A 25,708-nucleotide genomic window follows, 5' to 3' on the forward strand; every position below is an offset into this window, starting at 1 on the left:
TTCATATGTCAATAATGTAATGAAGACTGGAAACGAAATCGTTCAAATTCAGTGGACTCCAAAAAAATAAGTCAATGGATATTTTTCGAGAAATGACGTCTTACGGAAGGTACGTGCTGCTCGCTGTTCTGGTGCTTTTTTCCTTTGTTCAGAGCGGATCGACCTCAGTGACTCATTATTCAATACCCGAAGAAATGAAGGAAGGATCCGTGGTAGCAAACTTGGCAAATGATCTCAGCATTGATGTTAAAACATTAAATCAGAGGAAGATGCGGCTTGATATCATCGGCAACAAAAAATATTTGGATGTGCATAAAGAGACTGGTGAGCTGTACATTGCGGAGAAGATTGACAGAGAGTATATTTGCAACACCAAATCGTCAACGTCTTGTTATCTTCGGCTCGAAGTCACACTTGAAAATCCGGTGCGGATTTTTAACATTGAAGTGGAAATTTTGGACATGAACGACAACGCCCCACAATTTAGAAGAGACGTCATTCATTTGGACATATCAGAAGCGACTCCAAATGGAGAGAGATTTTCACTGAGCAATGCAGTAGATCCTGATATTGGATCGAATTCAGTAAAAACCTATCATCTGAGTGAGAGTGAATACTTTAATATTGAAATACAGACAGGAAGAGACGGGTCAAAGTTTGCAGAATTAATCCTCAAAAGGAATTTAGATCGAGAGCAGCAGAGTGTTCATAATTTGATCCTGACAGCTGAAGATGGAGGAACACCTGCTCGGTCTGGTACTGCCAGTGTCATTGTTCGTGTTTTGGACACTAATGATAATGCTCCAAAATTTGAGAAAACCAATATGAATGTTAAAATATTGGAAAATTCTCCCATTGGAAGTCTGGTAACTGATCTGGATGCAATAGATTTAGATGAAGGTTCAAATTCGGAAATTACATACACCTACAGTTTATATACACAAGAGAAAACACAAGACACTTTTAATTTGAATCCTACAACTGGTGAAATTACTGTTAAAGGAATTTTAAATTATGAGGAGTTCAAGATTTATGACATGGAAGTAATAGCTACTGACAAAGGAACAAGTAGTTTATCAGGACAATGTACAATTAAGATTCTTGTTGAGGACATGAATGACAACCACCCAGAAATATCTATCAAATCATTTCAGAGTCCAGTGAATGAAAATATAAAATTAGACACAGTTATAGCTGTAGTTAGTGTTAGTGATAAAGACTCAGGTGATAATGGCATCGTTGATTTAAGCATTCCTAAAAATATGCCTTTCAAACTGAGGGAATCCTCTGATAACTATTATGAATTAGTGGTGTCGGAGCCATTAGACCGCGAGAAAGTCCCAGAATATGATATCACGTTCACTGTCACAGACAGAGGCTCTCCTCCTTTATCTGACAATGAAACCATGACTTTAGAGCTGCTGGATGTCAATGACAACGTTCCACAGTTCCCACAGTCATTTTATACCATACGTGTAATGGAGAATAATGCACCTGGAGCCTTGCTCAGCTCCCTCACTGCCTTTGACCCTGACCTCCATGAAAACCAGTATCTAGTTTACTTCATCATAGAGAAGGAGATAGCCAACACCTCCATGTCCATGCTGTTCTCCATCAATCCAGAGAACGGGAATCTTTATGCACTGAAAACTTTTGACTATGAGATTGAGAAGGAGTTTCTTTTCCACATCGAGGCCCGAGACTCTGGCTCTCCTCCACTCAGCAGCAATGTGACTGTTCACATCATTATTGTGGACCAGAATGACAACGCTCCAGTCATTGTCTCTCCCTGGCGTGCTCACGGCTCAGTGGTGGAGGAAAAGATCCCCAGATCCACTGATAAAGGCTCCCTGGTGGCCAAAGTCATCGCTTTGGACACAGACTCAGTGCACAACTCTCGGATTACCTACCAGTTTCTCCAGGTGACTGACGCCACCTTGTTCAGCCTGGATCAATACAACGGAGAGATCCGGACCATGAGGATGTTCAGCTACAGAGATCCACGCCACCAGCGGCTGGTTGTTGTTGCCAAGGACAACGGGCAGCCTGCTCTGTCTGCTACAGTCACCATCAAGCTGTCCACAGTGGAGACTGCAGTGAAGGCCTACTCTGACATGACTGAGATGCCTCTGGAATATGACATCTTCTCAGACCTCAACCTGTACTTGGTGATCGGTCTGGGTTCAGTGTCCTTTCTGCTGCTCATCACCATTCTGGTCACCATCGTGCTCAAGTGTCAGAAACCCAAGCCCAGCAAAACAGCTGCTCCCTGCAGGAACAGTGTGATCAGTGAGCGGAACTCCACCATCGCTGACTCCACTCTGGTGTCCAACGACGCCTACTGGTACAGTCTGTTTCTGGCCGAGACCAGGAAAGGAAAGCTGGTGGTCAGACAGCCTATGCCCAAGGGCTCCAGATATATCGTGTCCAGCATCCCGAGAGGGACAGGACTGACTGACACTAGTGACTCGGCAGCATCCACTCTGCAGGTGAGAAACCTTATTTGATTATATGATGTGAAGGCTGCATTATATCACATGAACACATCATTAAATGAAAAATAGACATTACATATCTATTAAAATCTTTTTCAAATTTTCACAAAAAAATCTTATCACATATAAAAACATGGTCAATAAAATATATGGTTTGTTATTCCGTAATTTTTTTATTATATCAAAACTCTGAAGTATATTTTGATCAAGGAAAATTCCAAAACTCCAGTAATTTTTTCGTCCTGAATTCAAACTGGATTAAATGTCTTCGAAAGGTAATTGAATATCAATAAGAGTTAGGTGGATTGACTTTTCATTAGTTTATTGCAAAAAAAGCAAGTAATTTCTTTGTTGGAATGCGCGCTGTTTATTTTTCTTGCTTCATAATTGCTCGAATGCTCTTACCCTATTCAAAAATGTTCACTATCTTATTTCGTGGGTATTCATAAGGCTTCTATTTATAATTAACAGGTGTGCAATTTACTTGGTGTTGAGTGTCAAATCAAACTATTTATTTATTTATTTATTTATTTATTTATTTATTTATTTATTTATTTATTTATTTATTTATTTATTTATTATTTCTAATTTTTTTGGTTCCTCGTAAAAAACTTTGGAAGACTTGCCTTTAACTTCAATTTTTTGACGACTTGACTGTCTTCCTGTGAAGTAGCAAATAATTCACTTGACTTATGCGGTGACAGACTCTTAACTCTAAAATTGTATTTACGATCAAGAAAAAAAAAAAGACTAGAAATCTGGAGCATCCTGGACATAATAAAAGCTGGACGTTTTTGAACAGCGGTAAAATGCTCTTTCTTGGAGAGCATTTGGGTGAAATGGTGACTTTCTCTCACATTGAGGCGCTGTTCCTCAGTTACACAGATTTGAGGCGGTACGATCGATGAGCACAACGAATGGACAGCTCCTGGTGCTGAATCGCTAGAGCCGAACCACGTTTTTTTCATTTTATATCTACCACATTCGGATCGTACATTTAGCAAAGGTAACAGAGGCGGGTTGGAAGAGAAAATTCACGAGAAAGGTTTTGAAATACTCTGAGGAATAAAGCTCGGCTTCAACAATGGCCAGTTCCATCTGTTGTGAATATTGGAGAAGGTACGTCTGGATTATACCTTGTTTTATCGCCGTTTTACAATCCACTGCGGCTGTTACTCATTATTCTGTCCCAGAAGAGCTTGAACAAGGTTCTGTTGTAGCAAATCTTGCATCAGATTTGGGACTAGATGCGAAGACGTTAGCTCAGCGTAAAATACGCTTGGAGACAATCGCCAACAGGAAATATCTGGACGTGAACAAAGAAACGGGCGAGGTGTTCATTGCTGAAAGAATCGACAGAGAGTCTCTCTGCCCCGCGAAGACATCGTGCTATCTGAAAATGGAAGCAATAATTGAAAACCCGAAACGGATATTTTACATTGAGTTAGAGGTGATGGACATAAATGACAACGCACCTCATTTTCGGAGAGACACAATAGATTTGGATATTTCAGAGGCTACGCAGGCAGGGGAGCGTTTTTCTGTGAGCAATGCTGTTGATCCTGACGTTGGATCGAACTCAGTGAAAACATATCACTTGAGTGAGAGTGACTTTTTCACAATCGAAATTCAGACTGGAAGAGATGGTTCAAAATTTGCCGATCTGATCCTGAAAAAGAGTTTGAATAGAGAACAGCAGGCGGTTCATAATTTGATACTGACGGCAGTCGATGGTGGGATGCCTTCTTCTTCTGGAACTGCCAGCATTATTGTTCACGTTTTAGATACAAATGACAATGCTCCAGCATTCGAAAAAGACAGCTACCAAGTTAACGTGTTGGAAAATTCTCCAATTGGGAGTCTAGTAATTCATCTCAATGCGACAGATTTAGACGAAGGGTCAAATGCTGATTTGCAATACTCATACAGTCTGTATACATCAGAGAAAGCTCAAGAAACCTTTTATTTAAATCCAATCACGGGTGAAATTACTGTAAAGGGAATGTTAAATTATGAAGATGTCAAGTTGTATGATATGGAAATTATAGCCACTGATAAAGGAGATAGTGTACTTTCAGGACAATGTAAACTCATAATAAATGTGGAGGACATGAATGACAACCACCCAGAAATATCTATTAAATCTTTTAAGAGTCCAGTGAATGAAAATATAGAATTGGACACAGTTATAGCTGTAGTTAGTGTTAGTGATAAAGACTCAGGTGATAATGGCATCGTTGATTTAAAGATTCCTGAAAATATGCCTTTCAAACTGAGGGAGTCCTCTGATAACTATTATGAATTAGTGGTGTCGGAGTCATTAGACCGTGAGAAAGTCCCAGAATATGATATCACGTTCACTGTCACAGACAGAGGATCTCCTCCTTTATCTGACAATGAAACTATGACTTTAGAGCTGCTGGATGTCAATGACAATGTTCCACAGTTCCCACAGTCATTTTATACCATACGTGTAATGGAGAATAATGCACCTGGAGCCTTGCTCAGCTCCCTCACGGCCTTTGACCCTGACCTCCATGAAAACCAGTATCTAGTTTACTTCATCATAGAGAAGGAGATAGCCAACACCTCCATGTCCATGCTGTTCTCCATCAATCCAGAGAACGGGAATCTTTACGCACTAAAAACTTTTGACTATGAGATTGAGAAGGAGTTTCTTTTCCACATCGAGGCCAGAGACTCTGGCTCTCCTCCACTCAGCAGCAATGTGACTGTTCACATCATTATTGTGGACCAGAATGACAACGCTCCAGTCATTGTCTCTCCGTGGCGTGCTCACGGCTCAGTGGTGGAGGAAAAGATCCCCAGATCCACTGATAAAGGCTCCCTGGTGGCCAAAGTCATCGCTTTGGACACAGACTCAGTGCACAACTCTCGGATTACCTACCAGTTTCTCCAGGTGACTGACGCCACCTTGTTCAGTCTGGATCAATACAACGGAGAGATCCGGACCATGAGGATGTTCAGCTACAGAGATCCACGCCACCAGCGGCTGGTTGTTGTTGCCAAGGACAACGGGCAGCCTGCTCTGTCTGCTACAGTCACCATCAAGCTGTCCACAGTGGAGACTGCAGTGAAGGCCTACTCTGACATGACTGAGATGCCTCTGGAATATGACATCTTCTCAGACCTCAACCTGTACTTGGTGATCGGTCTGGGTTCAGTGTCCTTTCTGCTGCTCATCACCATTCTGGTCACCATCGTGCTCAAGTGTCAGAAACCCAAGCCCAGCAAAACAGCTGCTCCCTGCAGGAACAGTGTGATCAGTGAGCGGAACTCCACCATCGCTGACTCCACTCTGGTGTCCAACGACGCCTACTGGTACAGTCTGTTTCTGGCTGAGACCCGGAAAGGAAAGCTGGTGGTCAGACAGCCTATGCCCAAGGGCTCCAGATACATCGTGTCCAGCATCCCGAGAGGGACAGGACTGACTGACACAAGTGACTCAGCAGCATCCACTCTGCAGGTATGAAATGAAGTTTTGTTTTTTTAATAAATTTTTGTAAAAGTAAATATTTCTTTCACAAAACCCTACCAACATTTTTTTGTAATCATTCTTTTTTAATTTTAATTCATGTCTCATCATGTTAATAGACTAATGTTTCACTTTTTGTAGGTTTCAACCCACGAAAATTAGAAAATATCTCAAAATAGAAATCAAATGTACTCTCCTTAACCCCTCCAAAAAAAAAAAAAAAAAAACAAACAAAAAAAAAAAAAAACGAAACTCTGAACAAACATTACCATTCATAACAATATTTTGAGTTCAAAAGTGCAGGTTACAAAAGTAACAGTCTGGCACTGTTGTGATTTATCCTTGACCACGTCTCCTCTGTATGATTACAGATAGCAGAAATCTTTGACCTAAACTCTTATTTATTATTATTATTTCTATTATTATCACCACTCAGAGCAGTGCATTATGTCTTGCAAAGTTAAAAAGCAATTTTCAATGGATTGTTTGCTATGGAGAGTAAAACTTGAATGCTTTTAATTGAATTTATCTTTTTGAAAACAGTTACGGATTTGGAGGAAAATAGAGGACTTTTTTTTAAATGCATGTGTAATTTATTTTAAATATGAAGGGTAGCGCTGTTGAGTTAAGAAAATCGAGCTATCTGTCTCTGTGATGCTTCGTCTTCGGGGCTTCTGTGCGTCGTCAATCGGTCAGCTCCGTGGTGCTGAAAGAGACGCCGCTAGCAGACTGCGCTCAGAAAAAACTAAAAAACAGCAAACACATAAAGGACAAAAAGATGAATTGGACTGAGTTTCTGTTTTGAGGTTGTGATCGAAGCTTTGTCACAGAAAGATCGCCACGTAAAACCGCTTTTTTTTAATTCAAATATCTTGAACCAGCAAAACAACGGAGCTCGTTCTAACAATGGAGGCATGCAGAAGGTACGTGCTGCTCGTTGTTTTTATCCATTTTACTTTGATTGGCAACATATCAACCTCAGTGACTCATTATTCAATACCAGAAGAAATGAAAGAAGGGTCTTCTGTGGCAAATCTTGCCGCTGATCTCGGCTTGGATGTTATAACGCTCAATCAGAGGAAGATGCGTTTGGACATAATCTCGAACAAAAAATATCTGGACGTGAACAGAGAGACTGGTGAACTGTACATCGCAGAAAAGATTGATCGGGAAAGCATTTGCCCTTCCAAAACGTCTGCTTCTTGTTATCTCAAACTGGAATTAATACTGGAAAATCCGGTCCGAATTTTTAACATTGAAGTGGAAATTTTGGACATGAACGACAACGCCCCACAATTTAGAAGAGACGTCATTCATTTAGACATATCAGAAGCGACTCCAAATGGAGAGAGATTTTCACTAAGCAATGCAGTAGATCCTGATATTGGATCGAATTCAGTAAAAACCTATCATCTGAGTGAGAGTGAATACTTTAAAATTGAGGTACAGACAGGAAGAGACGGGTCAAAGTTTGCAGAATTAATCCTCAAAAGGACTTTAGATCGAGAGCAGCAGGCTGTTCATAATTTGATCCTGACAGCTGTAGATGGAGGAACACCTGCTCGGTCTGGTACTGCCAGTGTCATTGTTCGTGTGTTAGATATGAATGATAATGCTCCAAAATTTGAGAAAACCAACATGAGTGTTAAAATCTTGGAAAATTCTCCCATTGGAAGCCTTGTGATTGATCTGGATGCAAAGGATTTAGATGAAGGTTCAAATTCAGAAATTACATACACATACAGTTTATATACACAAGAGAAAACACAAGAAACATTTAACTTGAATCCTACAACTGGCGAAATTACTGTTAAAGGAATTTTAAATTATGAGGATTTCAAGATTTATGATATGGAAGTAATAGCGACTGATAAAGGGACTAATAGTTTATCAGGACAATGTACAATTAAGATTTTAGTTGAAGACATGAATGACAATCATCCAGAACTATCAATAAAATCATTTCAGAGTCCAATGAATGAAAATATAGAATTAGACACAGTGATAGCTGTAGTTAGTGTTAATGATAAAGACTCAGGTGATAATGGCATCGTTGATTTAAGCATTCCTAAAAATATGCCTTTCAAACTGAGGGAGTCCTCTGATAACTATTATGAATTAGTGGTGTCGGAGCCATTAGACCGTGAGAAAGTCCCAGAATATGATATCACGTTCACTGTCACAGACAGAGGCTCTCCTCCTTTATCTGACAATGAAACTATGACTTTAGAGCTGCTGGATATCAATGACAACGTTCCACAGTTCCCACAGTCATTTTATACCATACGTGTAATGGAGAATAATGCACCTGGAGCCTTGCTCAGCTCCCTCACGGCCTTTGACCCTGACCTCCATGAAAACCAGTATCTAGTTTACTTCATCATAGAGAAGGAGATAGCCAACACCTCCATGTCCATGCTGTTCTCCATCAATCCAGAGAACGGGAATCTTTATGCACTGAAAACTTTTGACTATGAGATTGAAAAGGAGTTTCTTTTCCACATCGAGGCCCGAGACTCTGGCTCTCCTCCACTCAGCAGCAATGTGACTGTTCACATCATTATTGTGGACCAGAATGACAACGCTCCAGTCATTGTCTCTCCGTGGCGTGCTCACGGCTCAGTGGTGGAGGAAAAGATCCCCAGATCCACTGATAAAGGCTCCCTGGTGGCCAAAGTCATCGCTTTGGACACAGACTCAGTGCACAACTCTCGGATTACCTACCAGTTTCTCCAGGTGACTGACGCCACCTTGTTCAGTCTGGATCAATACAACGGAGAGATCCGGACCATGAGGATGTTCAGCTACAGAGATCCACGCCACCAGCGGCTGGTTGTTGTTGCCAAGGACAACGGGCAGCCTGCTCTGTCTGCTACAGTCACCATCAAGCTGTCCACAGTGGAGACTGCAGTGAAGGCCTACTCTGACATGACTGAGATGCCTCTGGAATATGACATCTTCTCAGACCTCAACCTGTACTTGGTGATCGGTCTGGGTTCAGTGTCCTTTCTGCTGCTCATCACCATTCTGGTCACCATCGTGCTCAAGTGTCAGAAACCCAAGCCCAGCAAAACAGCTGCTCCCTGCAGGAACAGTGTGATCAGTGAGCGGAACTCCACCATCGCTGACTCCACTCTGGTGTCCAACGATGCCTACTGGTACAGTCTGTTTCTGGCCGAGACCCGGAAAGGAAAGCTGGTGGTCAGACAGCCTATGCCCAAGGGCTCCAGATACATCGTGTCCAGCATCCCGAGAGGGACAGGACTGACTGACACGAGTGACTCAGCAGCATCCACTCTGCAGGTATGAGATTCACTCTGAACATTAAGATATTCATACACAACACTTTCATTGTGGCTCTTTGGTATACTATCACTTCACATGGCAATACATTTAAAGCACTTAAATATATTGCAGGTCATTATCAATATTGTTCAATGCTTCAAAAATACATTTTGCCTCTTGCCTAAATTAACCAAGATGTATTGTTGTGGAACATGATTGGGACAGTTGAAAAAATGTGGTAACGACCAAAGGGTGGCGCTGTTTTATTATTAAAATACCAACACTCAAACCTCGTCATCCAACGTTCTGTTCTGGACCTTACCGGGAGAAGAAACGGCAGCTCTGCTGACGATCTATACATAAAGGACATTCTTGGCTTTTTTAAATGAAATATTTCCTGGAGAATGCTCTGTTCGGATGTATTCTGAAATCAATACGTGACAGGAATATCTTCTTCCTTTGAAATCGCGTATATCTCCGGTCGAGGCATTGTATTCGCGGACACATCCTGTTTTTACAATGGGCTCTGACAAAAGGTGCGTGCTCCTCGTTATTTTTCTTTTTACCTCCTTTGGGATCATATCGACGTCTGTAATTCACTATTCCATACCCGAGGAATTAAAGGAGGGCTCTGTGGTCGCCAATCTTGCTACCGATCTCAGCCTGGACGTTACAACTTTGACAAAGAGAAAAATGCGCCTTGATATAATCGCCAACAAAAAATATCTGGACGTTAACAAAGAGACTGGTGAGCTGTACGTGGTTGAAAAGATTGACAGGGAATACATTTGCACGACTAAATCGTCATCATCGTGTTACCTAAAGCTTGAAGTAACACTTGAAAATCCATTGCGGATTTTCAACATTGAATTAGAGGTTTTGGATATGAACGACAACGCCCCGCAATTTAGAAGAGACGCCATACATTTAGACATATCAGAAGCGACTCCAAAAGGAGAGAGATTTTCACTGAGCAATGCAGTGGATCCTGATGTCGGAGCAAATTCAGTAAAAACATATCATCTGAGTGAAAACGATTTTTTTAACATTGAAGTTCAAACCGGAAGAGATGGGTCAAAGTTTGCAGATTTGATTTTGTCAAAGAGTTTAGATCGGGAAAATCAGGCTCTCCATAATTTAATACTCACGGCTGTGGATGGAGGAACACCTGCTCGGTCTGGGACTGTCAGTATCATTGTTCATGTTTTAGATACAAACGATAATGCTCCAACTTTTGAAAAATCACTTAACACTGTGAAAATATTTGAAAATTCACCAATTGGAAGTCTTGTGATTAATCTTACAGCAATAGACTTAGATGAAGGTTCAAATTCTGACATTACATACACATACAGTTTATATACACAGGAGAGGACACAAGAAACGTTTAACCTGAATCCTACAACTGGTGAAATTACTGTTAAAGGAATGTTAAATTATGAAGATTTCAAGATTTATGACATGGAAGTAATAGCGACTGACAAAGGAGCTAATAGTTTATCAGGACAATGTACCATTAAGATTCTTGTTGAGGACATGAATGACAACCACCCAGAAATATCTATCAAATCATTTCAGAGTCCAGTGAATGAAAATATAGAATTAGACACAGTTATAGCTGTAGTTAGTGTTAATGATAAAGACTCAGGTGATAATGGCATTGTTGATTTAAGCATTCCTAAAAATATGCCTTTCAAACTGAGGGAGTCCTCTGATAACTATTATGAATTAGTGGTGTCGGAGCCATTAGACCGTGAGAAAGTCCCAGAATATGATATCACGTTCACTGTCACAGACAGAGGCTCTCCTCCTTTATCTGACAATGAAACTATGACTTTAGAGCTGCTGGATATCAATGACAACGTTCCACAGTTCCCACAGTCATTTTATACCATACGTGTAATGGAGAATAATGCACCTGGAGCCTTGCTCAGCTCCCTCACGGCCTTTGACCCTGACCTCCATGAAAACCAGTATCTAGTTTACTTCATCATAGAGAAGGAGATAGCCAACACCTCCATGTCCATGCTGTTCTCCATCAATCCAGAGAACGGGAATCTTTATGCACTGAAAACTTTTGACTATGAGATTGAGAAGGAGTTTCTTTTCCACATCGAGGCCCGAGACTCTGGCTCTCCTCCACTCAGCAGCAATGTGACTGTTCACATCATTATTGTGGACCAGAATGACAACGCTCCAGTCATTGTCTCTCCGTGGCGTGCTCACGGCTCAGTGGTGGAGGAAAAGATCCCCAGATCCACTGATAAAGGCTCCCTGGTGGCCAAAGTCATCGCTTTGGACACAGACTCAGTGCACAACTCTCGGATTACCTACCAGTTTCTCCAGGTGACTGACGCCACCTTGTTCAGTCTGGATCAATACAACGGAGAGATCCGGACCATGAGGATGTTCAGCTACAGAGATCCACGCCACCAGCGGCTGGTTGTTGTTGCCAAGGACAACGGGCAGCCTGCTCTGTCTGCTACAGTCACCATCAAGCTGTCCACAGTGGAGACTGCAGTGAAGGCGTACTCTGACATGACTGAGATGCCTCTGGAATATGACATCTTCTCAGACCTCAACCTGTACTTGGTGATCGGTCTGGGTTCAGTGTCCTTTCTGCTGCTCATCACCATTCTGGTCACCATTGTGCTCAAGTGTCAGAAACCCAAGCCCAGCAAAACAGCTGCTCCCTGCAGGAACAGTGTGATCAGTGAGCGGAACTCCACCATCGCTGACTCCACTCTGGTGTCCAACGACGCCTACTGGTACAGTCTGTTTCTGGCCGAGACCAGGAAAGGAAAGCTGGTGGTCAGACAGCCTATGCCCAAGGGCTCCAGATACATCGTGTCCAGCATCCCGAGAGGGACAGGACTGACTGACACGAGTGACTCAGCAGCATCCACTCTGCAGGTATGAAAAGAATGTGTTTTTTTGTAATCATAAATATTTCTTTTAAAACTGCTTACCGACACTTTTTCTTCTTTTTCTTTCTGTATTTGATTTATGTCTCATCATCTTACAGACTAATTTGTCAGTTTTTTTAAGCTTCAGTCCAATGAATCGTTGAAAATATCTCAAAATAGAAATCAAAAATGCTTTTCTTAACCCCCCCCCCAAAAAAAAATCACATAAACTGGTGGTTTTCATACTTCTACTACTACTACTACTACTACTACTACTACTACTACTACTACGACTAATCATAATAATAGTAATAATAATAATAATAATAATAATAATGATTTTTATTATTATTATTCTTTTTACTATTATTATTATTATTATTGTTCCTATTACAAATTTTTTTTACAGAGTTTAACAAAGTCTTGCGAATCGATTGCTAGTGCAAACCTTGAAAGCTTTTTATGTTAGTTTGCCTTTTTTCAAAATATCCAAAGTGACAGATTTAGTGGCAAAAAGGAAGTGTTTTTCAAAAATACATGTATAATTTTTAATACAAGAAGGGTGGCGCTGTTTAGTAAGGAAAATCCAGTTCTCTGTCATAGTGAGGCTTCATCGTTGTGGCTTCTGTGCTTTGATAATCGGACAGTTCCGTGGTGCTGAAGAGACGCCTTCGAGACAACGGTCAGAAAAATCAACGTCAAACAGCAAAACGACAAACTGGATTAAATTTCTGTTTTGAGGTTGAGATCGAAGCTGTTTCACTAAACGATCGCCACGTAAATCCGTTTTTTTGGTTCGATGTCTTGAACCAGCAAAACAATGAATCCCGTTGTGACAATGGAGGCATGCAGAAGGTACGTGCTGCTCGTTGTTTTTATCCATTTTACTTTGATTGGCAACATATCAAACTCAGTGACTCATTATTCGATACCAGAAGAAATGAAAGAAGGGTCTTCTGTGGCAAATCTTGCCGCTGATCTCGGCTTGGATGTTAAAACGCTCAATCAGAGGAAGATGCGTTTGGACATAATCTCGAACAAAAAATATCTGGATGTGAACAGAGAGACTGGAGAACTGTACATCGCAGAAAAGATTGATCGGGAAAGCAGTTGTAACTTCAAAGCGTCTGCTTCTTGTTATCTCAAACTGGAATTAATACTGGAAAATCCGGTGCGGATTTTTAACATTGAAGTGGAAATTTTGGACATGAACGACAACGCCCCACAATTTAGAAGAGACGTCATTCATTTAGACATATCAGAAGCGACTCCAAATGGAGAGAGATTTTCACTGAGCAATGCAGTAGATCCTGATATTGGATCGAATTCAGTAAAAACCTATCATCTGAGTGAGAGTGAATACTTTAATATTGAAGTACAGACAGGAAGAGACGGGTCAAAGTTTGCAGAATTAATCCTCAAAAGGAATTTAGATCGAGAGCAGCAGGCTGTTCATAATTTGATCCTGACAGCTGTAGATGGAGGAACACCTGCTCGGTCTGGTACAGCCAGCGTCATTGTTCGTGTGTTGGATATGAATGACAATGCTCCAAAATTTGAGAAAACCAACATGAGTGTTAAAATCTTGGAAAATTCTCCCATTGGAAGTCTTGTGATTGATCTGGATGCAATAGATTTAGATGAAGGTTCAAATTCTGACATTACATACACATACAGTTTATATACACAAGAGAAAACACAAGAAACCTTTAACTTGAATCCTACAACTGGTGAAATTACTGTTAAAGGACTATTAAATTATGAAGATTTTAAGATTTATGACATGGAAGTAATTGCAACTGATAAAGGCACTAATAGTTTATCAGGACAATGTACTATTAAGATTTTAGTTGAGGACATGAATGACAACCACCCAGAAATATCTATCAAATCATTTCAGAGTCCAGTGAATGAAAATATAAAATTAGACACAGTTATAGCTGTAGTTAGTGTTAATGATAAAGACTCAGGTGATAATGGCATTGTTGATTTAAGCATTCCTAAAAATATGCCTTTCAAACTGAGGGAGTCCTCTGATAACTATTATGAATTAGTGGTGTCGGAGCCATTAGACCGTGAGAAAGTCCCAGAATATGATATCACGTTCACTGTCACAGACAGAGGCTCTCCTCCTTTATCTGACAATGAAACCATGACTTTAGAGCTGCTGGATGTCAATGACAATGTTCCACAGTTCCCACAGTCATTTTATACCATACGTGTAATAGAGAATAATGCACCTGGAGCCTTGCTCAGCTCCCTCACGGCCTTTGACCCTGACCTCCATGAAAACCAGTATCTGGTTTACTTCATCATAGAGAAGGAGATAGCCAACACCTCCATGTCCATGCTGTTCTCCATCAATCCAGAGAACGGGAATCTTTATGCACTGAAAACTTTTGACTATGAGATTGAGAAGGAGTTTCTTTTCCACATCGAGGCCCGAGACTCTGGCTCTCCTCCACTCAGCAGCAATGTGACTGTTCACATCATTATTGTGGACCAGAATGACAACGCTCCAGTCATTGTCTCTCCGTGGCGTGCTCACGGCTCAGTGGTGGAGGAAAAGATCCCCAGATCCACTGATAAAGGCTCCCTGGTGGCCAAAGTCATCGCTTTGGACACAGACTCAGTGCACAACTCTCGGATTACCTACCAGTTTCTCCAGGTGACTGACGCCACCTTGTTCAGCCTGGATCAATACAACGGCGAGATCCGGACCATGAGGATGTTCAGCTACAGAGATCCACGCCACCAGCGGCTGGTTGTTGTTGCCAAGGACAACGGACAGCCTGCTCTGTCTGCTACAGTCACCATCAAGCTGTCCACAGTGGAGACTGCAGTGAAGGCCTACTCTGACATGACTGAGATGCCTCTGGAATATGACATCTTCTCAGACCTCAACCTGTACTTGGTGATCGGTCTGGGTTCAGTGTCCTTTCTGCTGCTCATCACCATTCTGGTCACCATCGTGCTCAAGTGTCAGAAACCCAAGCCCAGCAAAACAGCTGCTCCCTGCAGGAACAGTGTGATCAGTGAGCGGAACTCCACCATCGCTGACTCCACTCTGGTGTCCAACGATGCCTACTGGTACAGTCTGTTTCTGGCCGAGACCCGGAAAGGAAAGCTGGTGGTCAGACAGCCTATGCCCAAGGGCTCCAGATACATCGTGTCCAGCATCCCGAGAGGGACAGGACTGACTGACACGAGTGACTCAGCAGCATCCACTCTACAGGTATGCATGAGCATAATTTATTTGCTTTTGTTATGTCAGTTCTTGAAAAATATTCACGGTGATATTCTTTTGGATATTGGGGTCTTTCAATTTTTCAGTTCGCATTATTTCAGATCTACTATTTACACAACTCCTTTTGAAGCTTATTAAGTTCTGTTTTCACAAATTGGGGTTGACATATGGTCAGTATTTAAATCACACTTTTGCAGCTTATCGAAAAGGAATACGTAATTGAATAGATATGTTGATGCGGTTTTGAATCTAATAAGTCAAAATAAAATCTAAATAAAAAACTTCTACATTGAAAAATAATTTAACGATATATATATAATGGAAGAAGTTTTCGTACCATGTGTGATGACCTGAGATGGAAAAACTAACTTGCCCTGACAACGATCTTGTTATAATCGGCAGCTAAAAGTCAAATCAGGAGAAACGTTTGCGTCAATATATATTTAAGAAAGATGTAGTTCAGGAGAGCTTGACGATAAGGACAATATTTTCAGGATAATGAAAAATGCAAACTCACAAAAAAAAAAAAAAAAACCTGTCACGAAACATGCACACTTAAACGTCCACTTGTTTTAGAGTGCGACGAGAGTACTTTGAAATCGGATGAAATACCAGATATATTTTTGCCACCTGTATTTAAACTAAGCTTTCTCGTTGAGAAGGTAATACTCAGACAGAGCGGTCCATGTCGCTGCTCTCTAAAAAAACCTATGGACTGATGAAGTCATCATTTCCACGATAGTTCATTGGCGGCTGCGCAAGGAGACATATTTCCCCAAACCTCTTCCAGTGTAAGGACGCACTATTGTTCAATCAAAGGAATTCGTTCTCTTTAAATTTATCGGAAGCAGAAACAATTGCATCTATCGCCGGTCCACATATTGAAGATTTCTGACACGGATTATTGTTGCTCAATGGCTCCTCCAGTTCTCCATTATTCAATAACATGGTATGTCTCAGTATTTCTCTTTCTCTCTGCCGTCATTCACTCGGCGACTTCAGTCACCCATTACTCTGTTCCGGAGGAGATGGACGAAGGCTCGATTGTGGCGAATTTAGCGATAGATTTGGGCTTAGATGTGAAGACTTTGGGTAAAAGAAAGATGCGCGTCGATGTCGTCGGGAATAAAAAATATCTGGATATTAACAAGGACACGGGCGAGTTGTTCATTTTGGAGAGAATCAATCGAGAGTTTTTTTGCCCCCACAAGACGACAACAACGTGTTTTCTGAGATTAGACGCTACGATTGAAAATCCGATACGGATGTTTAATATTGAAGTGGAAATTTTGGATATTAACGACAACGCTCCTCATTTTCGGAGGGGGACGATGCATTTGGACATCTCAGAGTCAAGTCCAGTTGGAGAGAGATTTTCACTGAACAATGCTGCAGATCCAGATGTTGGAGCTAATTCTGTGAAAAATTACCTTCTGAGCGCAAGTGAGCATTTCTCAATTGAAATACAGACAGGGCGAGATGGGACGAAGTTTGCAGACTTGATTCTGAAGAAAGCTTTAGACAGGGAGCAGCAGGCTGTTCATGATTTGATTCTCACTGCTGTGGACGGAGGTGTGCCCACGCGCACAGGTACAGCCAGCATTATCGTTCGCGTGCTCGACGTGAACGACAACGCCCCTTCATTTGATAAGGACAAATACTTTGTGAATGTCATGGAGAACTCTCCGATTGGGAGTCTAGTGGTTAAATTAAATGCTACAGATTTAGATGAAGGCTCCAATTCAGATATTGTTTATTCATATAGTTTGTATACATCAGAGAGAACACAAAATATGTTTAAGTTGAATCCAGAAAATGGTGAAATCAGAGTGAAAGAGATGGTTAATTATGAGGATTTCAAACTTTATGAAATGGAGGTGATAGCCAGTGATAAGGGGCTTAACTCCTTATCTGGACACTGTAACCTGACAATACAGGTAACAGACATGAATGATAATCATCCAGAAATATCTATCAAATCATTTAAAAGTCCAATCAAAGAAAATGAGCCCCTTGACACAGTTATAGCTGTAGTTAGTGTCAGTGATAAAGACTCAGGTGATAATGGCATTGTTGATTTAAGCATTCCTAAAAATATGCCTTTCAAACTGAGGGAGTCCTCTGATAACTATTATGAATTAGTGGTGTCGGAGCCATTAGACCGTGAGAAAGTCACAGAATATGATATCACGTTCACTGTCACAGACAGAGGCTCTCCTCCTTTATCTGACAATGAAACCATGACTTTAGAGCTGCTGGATGTCAATGACAATGTTCCACAGTTCCCACAGTCATTTTATACCATACGTGTAATGGAGAATAATGCACCTGGAGCCTTGCTCAGCTCCCTCACGGCCTTTGACCCTGACCTCCATGAAAACCAGTATCTAGTTTACTTCATCATAGAGAAGGAGATAGCCAACACCTCCATGTCCATGCTGTTCTCCATCAATCCAGAGAACGGGAATCTTTACGCACTGAAAACGTTTGACTATGAGATTGAGAAGGAGTTTCTTTTCCACATCGAGGCCCGAGACTCTGGCTCTCCTCCACTCAGCAGTAATGTGACTGTTCACATCATTATTGTGGACCAGAATGACAACGCTCCAGTCATTGTCTCTCCGTGGCGTGCTCACGGCTCAGTGGTGGAGGAAAAGATCCCCAGATCCACTGATAAAGGCTCCCTGGTGGCCAAAGTCATCGCTTTGGACACAGACTCAGTGCACAACTCTCGGATTACCTACCAGTTTCTCCAGGTGACTGACGCCACCTTGTTCAGTCTGGATCAATACAACGGAGAGATCCGGACCATGAGGATGTTCAGCTACAGAGATCCACGCCACCAGCGGCTGGTTGTTGTTGCCAAGGACAACGGGCAGCCTGCTCTGTCTGCTACAGTCACCATCAAGCTGTCCACAGTGGAGACTGCAGTGAAGGCCTACTCTGACATGACTGAGATGCCTCTGGAATATGACATCTTCTCAGACCTCAACCTGTACTTGGTGATCGGTCTGGGTTCAGTGTCCTTTCTGCTGCTCATCACCATTCTGGTCACCATCGTGCTCAAGTGTCAGAAACCCAAGCCCAGCAAAACAGCTGCTCCCTGCAGGAACAGTGTGATCAGTGAGCGGAACTCCACCATCGCTGACTCCACTCTGGTGTCCAACGATGCCTACTGGTACAGTCTGTTTCTGGCCGAGACCCGGAAAGGAAAGCTGGTGGTCAGACAGCCTATGCCCAAGGGCTCCAGATACATCGTGTCCAGCATCCCGAGAGGGACAGGACTGACTGACACGAGTGACTCAGCAGCATCCACTCTACAGGTATGCATGAGCATAATTTATTTGCTTTTGTTATGTCAGTTCTTGAAAAATATTCACGGTGATATTCTTTTGGATATTGGGGTCTTTCAATTTTTCAGTTCGCATTATTTCAGATCTACTATTTACACAACTCCTTTTGAAGCTTATTAAGTTCTGTTTTCACAAATTGGGGTTGACATATGGTCAGTATTTAAATCACACTTTTGCAGCTTATCGAAAAGGAATACGTAATTGAATAGATATGTTGATGCGGTTTTGAATCTAATAAGTCAAAATAAAATCTAAATAAAAAACTTCTACATTGAAAAATAATTTAACGATATATATATAATGGAAGAAGTTTTCGTACCATGTGTGATGACCTGAGATGGAAAAACTAACTTGCCCTGACAACGATCTTGTTATAATCGGCAGCTAAAAGTCAAATCAGGAGAAACGTTTGCGTCAATATATATTTAAGAAAGATGTAGTTCAGGAGAGCTTGACGATAAGGACAATATTTTCAGGATAATGAAAAATGCAAACTCACAAAAAAAAAAAAAAAAACCTGTCACGAAACATGCACACTTAAACGTCCACTTGTTTTAGAGTGCGACGAGAGTACTTTGAAATCGGATGAAATACCAGATATATTTTTGCCACCTGTATTTAAACTAAGCTTTCTCGTTGAGAAGGTAATACTCAGACAGAGCGGTCCATGTCGCTGCTCTCTAAAAAAACCTATGGACTGATGAAGTCATCATTTCCACGATAGTTCATTGGCGGCTGCGCAAGGAGACATATTTCCCCAAACCTCTTCCAGTGTAAGGACGCACTATTGTTCAATCAAAGGAATTCGTTCTCTTTAAATTTATCGGAAGCAGAAACAATTGCATCTATCGCCGGTCCACATATTGAAGATTTCTGACACGGATTATTGTTGCTCAATGGCTCCTCCAGTTCTCCATTATTCAATAACATGGTATGTCTCAGTATTTCTCTTTCTCTCTGCCGTCATTCACTCGGCGACTTCAGTCACCCATTACTCTGTTCCGGAGGAGATGGACGAAGGCTCGATTGTGGCGAATTTAGCGATAGATTTGGGCTTAGATGTGAAGACTTTGGGTAAAAGAAAGATGCGCGTCGATGTCGTCGGGAATAAAAAATATCTGGATATTAACAAGGACACGGGCGAGTTGTTCATTTTGGAGAGAATCGATCGAGAGTTTTTTTGCCCCCACAAGACGACAACAACGTGTTTTCTGAGATTAGACGCTACGATTGAAAATCCGATACGGATGTTTAATATTGAAGTGGAAATTTTGGATATTAACGACAACGCTCCTCATTTTCGGAGGGGGACGATGCATTTGGACATCTCAGAGTCAAGTCCAGTTGGAGAGAGATTTTCACTGAACAATGCTGCAGATCCAGATGTTGGAGCTAATTCTGTGAAAAATTACCTTCTGAGCGCAAGTGAGCATTTCTCAATTGAAATACAGACAGGGCGAGATGGGACGAAGTTTGCAGACTTGATTCTGAAGAAAGCTTTAGACAGGGAGCAGCAGGCTGTTCATGATTTGATTCTCACTGCTGTGGACGGAGGTGTGCCCACGCGCACAGGTACAGCCAGCATTATCGTTCGCGTGCTCGACGTGAACGACAACGCCCCTTCATTTGATAAGGACAAATACTTTGTGAATGTCATGGAGAACTCTCCGATTGGGAGTCTAGTGGTTAAATTAAATGCTACAGATTTAGATGAAGGCTCCAATTCAGATATTGTTTATTCATATAGTTTGTATACATCAGAGAGAACACAAAATATGTTTAAGTTGAATCCAGAAAATGGTGAAATCAGAGTGAAAGAGATGGTTAATTATGAGGATTTCAAACTTTATGAAATAGAGGTGATAGCCAGTGATAAGGGGCTTAACTCCTTATCTGGACACTGTAACCTGACAATACAGGTAACAGACATGAATGATAATCATCCAGAAATATCTATCAAATCATTTAAAAGTCCAATCAAAGAAAATGAGCCCCTTGACACAGTTATAGCTGTAGTTAGTGTCAGTGATAAAGACTCAGGTGATAATGGCATTGTTGATTTAAGCATTCCTAAAAATATGCCTTTCAAACTGAGGGAGTCCTCTGATAACTATTATGAATTAGTGGTGTCGGAGCCATTAGACCGTGAGAAAGTCACAGAATATGATATCACGTTCACTGTCACAGACAGAGGCTCTCCTCCTTTATCTGACAATGAAACCATGACTTTAGAGCTGCTGGATGTCAATGACAATGTTCCACAGTTCCCACAGTCATTTTATACCATACGTGTAATGGAGAATAATGCACCTGGAGCCTTGCTCAGCTCCCTCACGGCCTTTGACCCTGACCTCCATGAAAACCAGTATCTAGTTTACTTCATCATAGAGAAGGAGATAGCCAACACCTCCATGTCCATGCTGTTCTCCATCAATCCAGAGAACGGGAATCTTTACGCACTGAAAACGTTTGACTATGAGATTGAGAAGGAGTTTCTTTTCCACATCGAGGCCCGAGACTCTGGCTCTCCTCCACTCAGCAGTAATGTGACTGTTCACATCATTATTGTGGACCAGAATGACAACGCTCCAGTCATTGTCTCTCCGTGGCGTGCTCACGGCTCAGTGGTGGAGGAAAAGATCCCCAGATCCACTGATAAAGGCTCCCTGGTGGCCAAAGTCATCGCTTTGGACACAGACTCAGTGCACAACTCTCGGATTACCTACCAGTTTCTCCAGGTGACTGACGCCACCTTGTTCAGTCTGGATCAATACAACGGAGAGATCCGGACCATGAGGATGTTCAGCTACAGAGATCCACGCCACCAGCGGCTGGTTGTTGTTGCCAAGGACAACGGGCAGCCTGCTCTGTCTGCTACAGTCACCATCAAGCTGTCCACAGTGGAGACTGCAGTGAAGGCCTACTCTGACATGACTGAGATGCCTCTGGAATATGACATCTTCTCAGACCTCAACCTGTACTTGGTGATCGGTCTGGGTTCAGTGTCCTTTCTGCTGCTCATCACCATTCTGGTCACCATCGTGCTCAAGTGTCAGAAACCCAAGCCCAGCAAAACAGCTGCTCCCTGCAGGAACAGTGTGATCAGTGAGCGGAACTCCACCATCGCTGACTCCACTCTGGTGTCCAACGATGCCTACTGGTACAGTCTGTTTCTGGCCGAGACCCGGAAAGGAAAGCTGGTGGTCAGACAGCCTATGCCCAAGGGCTCCAGATACATCGTGTCCAGCATCCCGAGAGGGACAGGACTGACTGACACGAGTGACTCAGCAGCATCCACTCTACAGGTATGCATGAGCATAATTTATTTGCTTTTGTTATGTCAGTTCTTGAAAAATATTCACGGTGATATTCTTTTGGATATTGGGGTCTTTCAATTTTTCAGTTCGCATTATTTCAGATCTACTATTTACACAACTCCTTTTGAAGCTTATTAAGTTCTGTTTTCACAAATTGGGGTTGACATATGGTCAGTATTTAAATCACACTTTTGCAGCTTATCGAAAAGGAATACGTAATTGAATAGATATGTTGATGCGGTTTTGAATCTAATAAGTCAAAATAAAATCTAAATAAAAAACTTCTACATTGAAAAATAATTTAACGATATATATATAATGGAAGAAGTTTTCGTACCATGTGTGATGACCTGAGATGGAAAAACTAACTTGCCCTGACAACGATCTTGTTATAATCGGCAGCTAAAAGTCAAATCAGGAGAAACGTTTGCGTCAATATATATTTAAGAAAGATGTAGTTCAGGAGAGCTTGACGATAAGGACAATATTTTCAGGATAATGAAAAATGCAAACTCACAAAAAAAAAAAAAAAAAACCTGTCACGAAACATGCACACTTAAACGTCCACTTGTTTTAGAGTGCGACGAGAGTACTTTGAAATCGGATGAAATACCAGATATATTTTTGCCACCTGTATTTAAACTAAGCTTTCTCGTTGAGAAGGTAATACTCAGACAGAGCGGTCCATGTCGCTGCTCTCTAAAAAAACCTATGGACTGATGAAGTCATCATTTCCACGATAGTTCATTGGCGGCTGCGCAAGGAGACATATTTCCCCAAACCTCTTCCAGTGTAAGGACGCACTATTGTTCAATCAAAGGAATTCGTTCTCTTTAAATTTATCGGAAGCAGAAACAATTGCATCTATCGCCGGTCCACATATTGAAGATTTCTGACACGGATTATTGTTGCTCAATGGCTCCTCCAGTTCTCCATTATTCAATAACATGGTATGTCTCAGGATTTCTCTTTCTCTCTGCCGTCATTCACTCGGCGACTTCAGTCACCCATTACTCTGTTCCGGAGGAGATGGACGAAGGCTCGATTGTGGCGAATTTAGCGATAGATTTGGGCTTAGATGTGAAGACTTTGGGTAAAAGAAAAATGCGTATCGATGTCGTCGGGAATAAAAAATATCTGGATATTAACAAGGACACGGGCGAGTTGTTCATTTTGGAGAGAATCGATAGAGAGTTTCTCTGCCCCCTCAAGACGACAACAACGTGTTTTCTGAGATTAGACGCTACGATTGAAAATCCGATACGAATGTTTAATATTGAAGTGGAAATTTTGGATATTAACGACAACGCTCCTCATTTTCGGAGGGGGACGATGCATTTGGACATCTCAGAGTCAAGTCCAGTTGGAGAGAGATTTTCACTGAACAATGCTGCAGATCCAGATGTTGGAGCTAATTCTGTGAAAAATTACCTTCTGAGCGCAAGTGAGCATTTCTCAATTGAAATACAGACAGGGCGAGATGGGACGAAGTTTGCAGACTTGATTCTGAAGAAAGCTTTAGACAGGGAGCAGCAGGCTGTTCATGATTTGATTCTCACTGCTGTGGACGGAGGTGTGCCCACGCGCACAGGTACAGCAAGCATCATTGTTCGCGTGCTCGATGTGAACGACAACGCCCCTTCATTTGATAAGGACAAATACTTTGTGAATGTCATGGAGAACTCTCCGATTGGGAGTCTAGTGGTAAAATTAAATGCTACAGATTTAGATGAAGGCTCCAATTCAGATGTTGTTTATTCATATAGTTTGTATACATCAGAGAGAACACAAAATATGTTTAAGTTGAATCCAGAAAATGGTGAAATCAGAGTGAAAGAGATGGTTAATTATGAGGATTTCAAACTTTATGAAATGGAGGTGATAGCCAGTGATAAGGGGCTTAACTCCTTATCTGGACACTGTAACCTGACAATACAGGTAACAGACATGAATGACAATCATCCAGAAATATCTATCAAATCATTTAAAAGTCCAATCAAAGAAAATGAGCCCCTTGACACAGTTATAGCTGTAGTTAGTGTCAGTGATAAAGACTCAGGTGATAATGGCATCGTTGATTTAAGCATTCCTAAAAATATGCCTTTCAAACTGAGGGAATCCTCTGATAACTATTATGAATTAGTGGTGTCGGAGCCATTAGACCGTGAGAAAGTCACAGAATATGATATCACGTTCACTGTCACAGACAGAGGCTCTCCTCCTTTATCTGACAATGAAACTATGACTTTAGAGCTGCTGGATGTCAATGACAATGTCCCACAGTTCCCACAGTCATTTTATACCATACGTGTAATGGAGAATAATGCACCTGGAGCCTTGCTCAGCTCCCTCACGGCCTTTGACCCTGACCTCCATGAAAACCAGTATCTAGTTTACTTCATCATAGAGAAGGAGATAGCCAACACCTCCATGTCCATGCTGTTCTCCATCAATCCAGAGAACGGGAATCTTTACGCACTGAAAACTTTTGACTATGAGATTGAGAAGGAGTTTCTTTTCCACATCGAGGCCAGAGACTCTGGCTCTCCTCCACTCAGCAGTAATGTGACTGTTCACATCATTATTGTGGACCAGAATGACAACGCTCCAGTCATTGTCTCTCCGTGGCGTGCTCACGGCTCAGTGGTGGAGGAAAAGATCCCCAGATCCACTGATAAAGGCTCCCTGGTGGCCAAAGTCATCGCTTTGGACACAGACTCAGTGCACAACTCTCGGATTACCTACCAGTTTCTCCAGGTGACTGACGCCACCTTGTTCAGTCTGGATCAATACAACGGAGAGATCCGGACCATGAGGATGTTCAGCTACAGAGATCCACGCCACCAGCGGCTGGTTGTTGTTGCCAAGGACAACGGGCAGCCTGCTCTGTCTGCTACAGTCACCATCAAGCTGTCCACAGTGGAAACTGCAGTGAAGGCCTACTCTGACATGACTGAGATGCCTCTGGAATATGACATCTTCTCAGATCTCAACCTGTACTTGGTGATCGGTCTGGGTTCAGTGTCCTTTCTGCTGCTCATCACCATTCTGGTCACCATCGTGCTCAAGTGTCAGAAACCCAAGCCCAGCAAAACAGCTGCTCCCTGCAGGAACAGTGTGATCAGTGAGCGGAACTCCACCATCGCTGACTCCACTCTGGTGTCCAACGATGCTTACTGGTACAGTCTGTTTCTGGCTGAGACCCGGAAAGGAAAGCTGGTGGTCAGACAGCCTATGCCCAAGGGCTCCAGATACATCGTGTCCAGCATCCCGAGAGGGACAGGACTGACTGACACTAGTGACTCAGCAGCATCCACTCTGCAGGTATGAAAATAATAAGTTTGATTGACTTTCATTTGACTTTTTAAATTTAAAGTATAAATTGTGGTTTTCTTTGCAGTGCTGTATCACTCCGATAGTTTTTTTTTTTTTTCAAAAAACCTTTTGGGTAGTTTTTAAATAACTTTTTATTTCCCTGTTTTGTAATTTTATTCAAATAATCAAAACATTGGAAAGACAAGGACCCAGTTATACACAGTAGCATGCCATAGTTTTTCAAAATTATTAAAACAAAGTTTTCACTTAAATGTTAAATGATTTGATAAAATT

At 41.8% G+C, this 25,708-nt stretch overlaps 6 protein-coding genes across 6 annotated transcripts; all 6 read left to right on the forward strand.

Annotated features, from left to right (window-relative positions):
• Positions 1 to 92: 92 nt before the first annotated feature.
• LOC115395992 (protocadherin alpha-C2-like) lies at positions 93 to 12,195 on the forward strand. Its single transcript, XM_030101722.1, has 2 exons — positions 93 to 900; positions 10,601 to 12,195. The coding sequence occupies exons 1-2, from the start codon at positions 93 to 95 to the stop codon at positions 12,193 to 12,195; spliced, it is 2,403 nt and encodes an 800-aa protein (XP_029957582.1).
• LOC115395984 (protocadherin alpha-C2-like) lies at positions 6,898 to 9,319 on the forward strand. Its single transcript, XM_030101711.1, has one exon. It carries the CDS (start codon positions 6,898 to 6,900, stop codon positions 9,298 to 9,300), a length of 2,403 nt encoding a protein of 800 aa, XP_029957571.1. The 3' UTR covers positions 9,301 to 9,319.
• Positions 12,196 to 13,020: 825 nt separating the features above from the next.
• On the forward strand, positions 13,021 to 15,557 carry LOC115404884 (protocadherin alpha-C2-like). Its single transcript, XM_030114240.1, has 2 exons — positions 13,021 to 15,417; positions 15,531 to 15,557. The coding sequence occupies exons 1-2, from the start codon at positions 13,021 to 13,023 to the stop codon at positions 15,555 to 15,557; spliced, it is 2,424 nt and encodes an 807-aa protein (XP_029970100.1).
• A 779-nt stretch (positions 15,558 to 16,336) lies between these two features.
• LOC115404892 (protocadherin alpha-C2-like) lies at positions 16,337 to 18,892 on the forward strand. The gene is made up of 2 exons (XM_030114250.1): positions 16,337 to 18,752; positions 18,866 to 18,892. Exons 1-2 carry the CDS (start codon positions 16,344 to 16,346, stop codon positions 18,890 to 18,892), a joined length of 2,436 nt encoding a protein of 811 aa, XP_029970110.1. The 5' UTR covers positions 16,337 to 16,343.
• Positions 18,893 to 19,678: 786 nt separating this feature from the next.
• LOC115404901 (protocadherin alpha-C2-like) lies at positions 19,679 to 22,227 on the forward strand. Its single transcript, XM_030114259.1, has 2 exons — positions 19,679 to 22,087; positions 22,201 to 22,227. Exons 1-2 carry the CDS (start codon positions 19,679 to 19,681, stop codon positions 22,225 to 22,227), a joined length of 2,436 nt encoding a protein of 811 aa, XP_029970119.1.
• A 787-nt stretch (positions 22,228 to 23,014) lies between these two features.
• LOC115404911 (protocadherin alpha-C2-like) lies at positions 23,015 to 25,429 on the forward strand. Its single transcript, XM_030114265.1, has one exon. The coding sequence runs from the start codon at positions 23,015 to 23,017 to the stop codon at positions 25,427 to 25,429; it is 2,415 nt and encodes an 804-aa protein (XP_029970125.1).
• Positions 25,430 to 25,708: the final 279 nt, after the last annotated feature.

This window comes from Salarias fasciatus, chromosome 2 (genome assembly GCF_902148845.1).
Source record: "Salarias fasciatus chromosome 2, fSalaFa1.1, whole genome shotgun sequence".
Classification (NCBI taxonomy): domain Eukaryota; kingdom Metazoa; phylum Chordata; class Actinopteri; order Blenniiformes; family Blenniidae; genus Salarias; species Salarias fasciatus.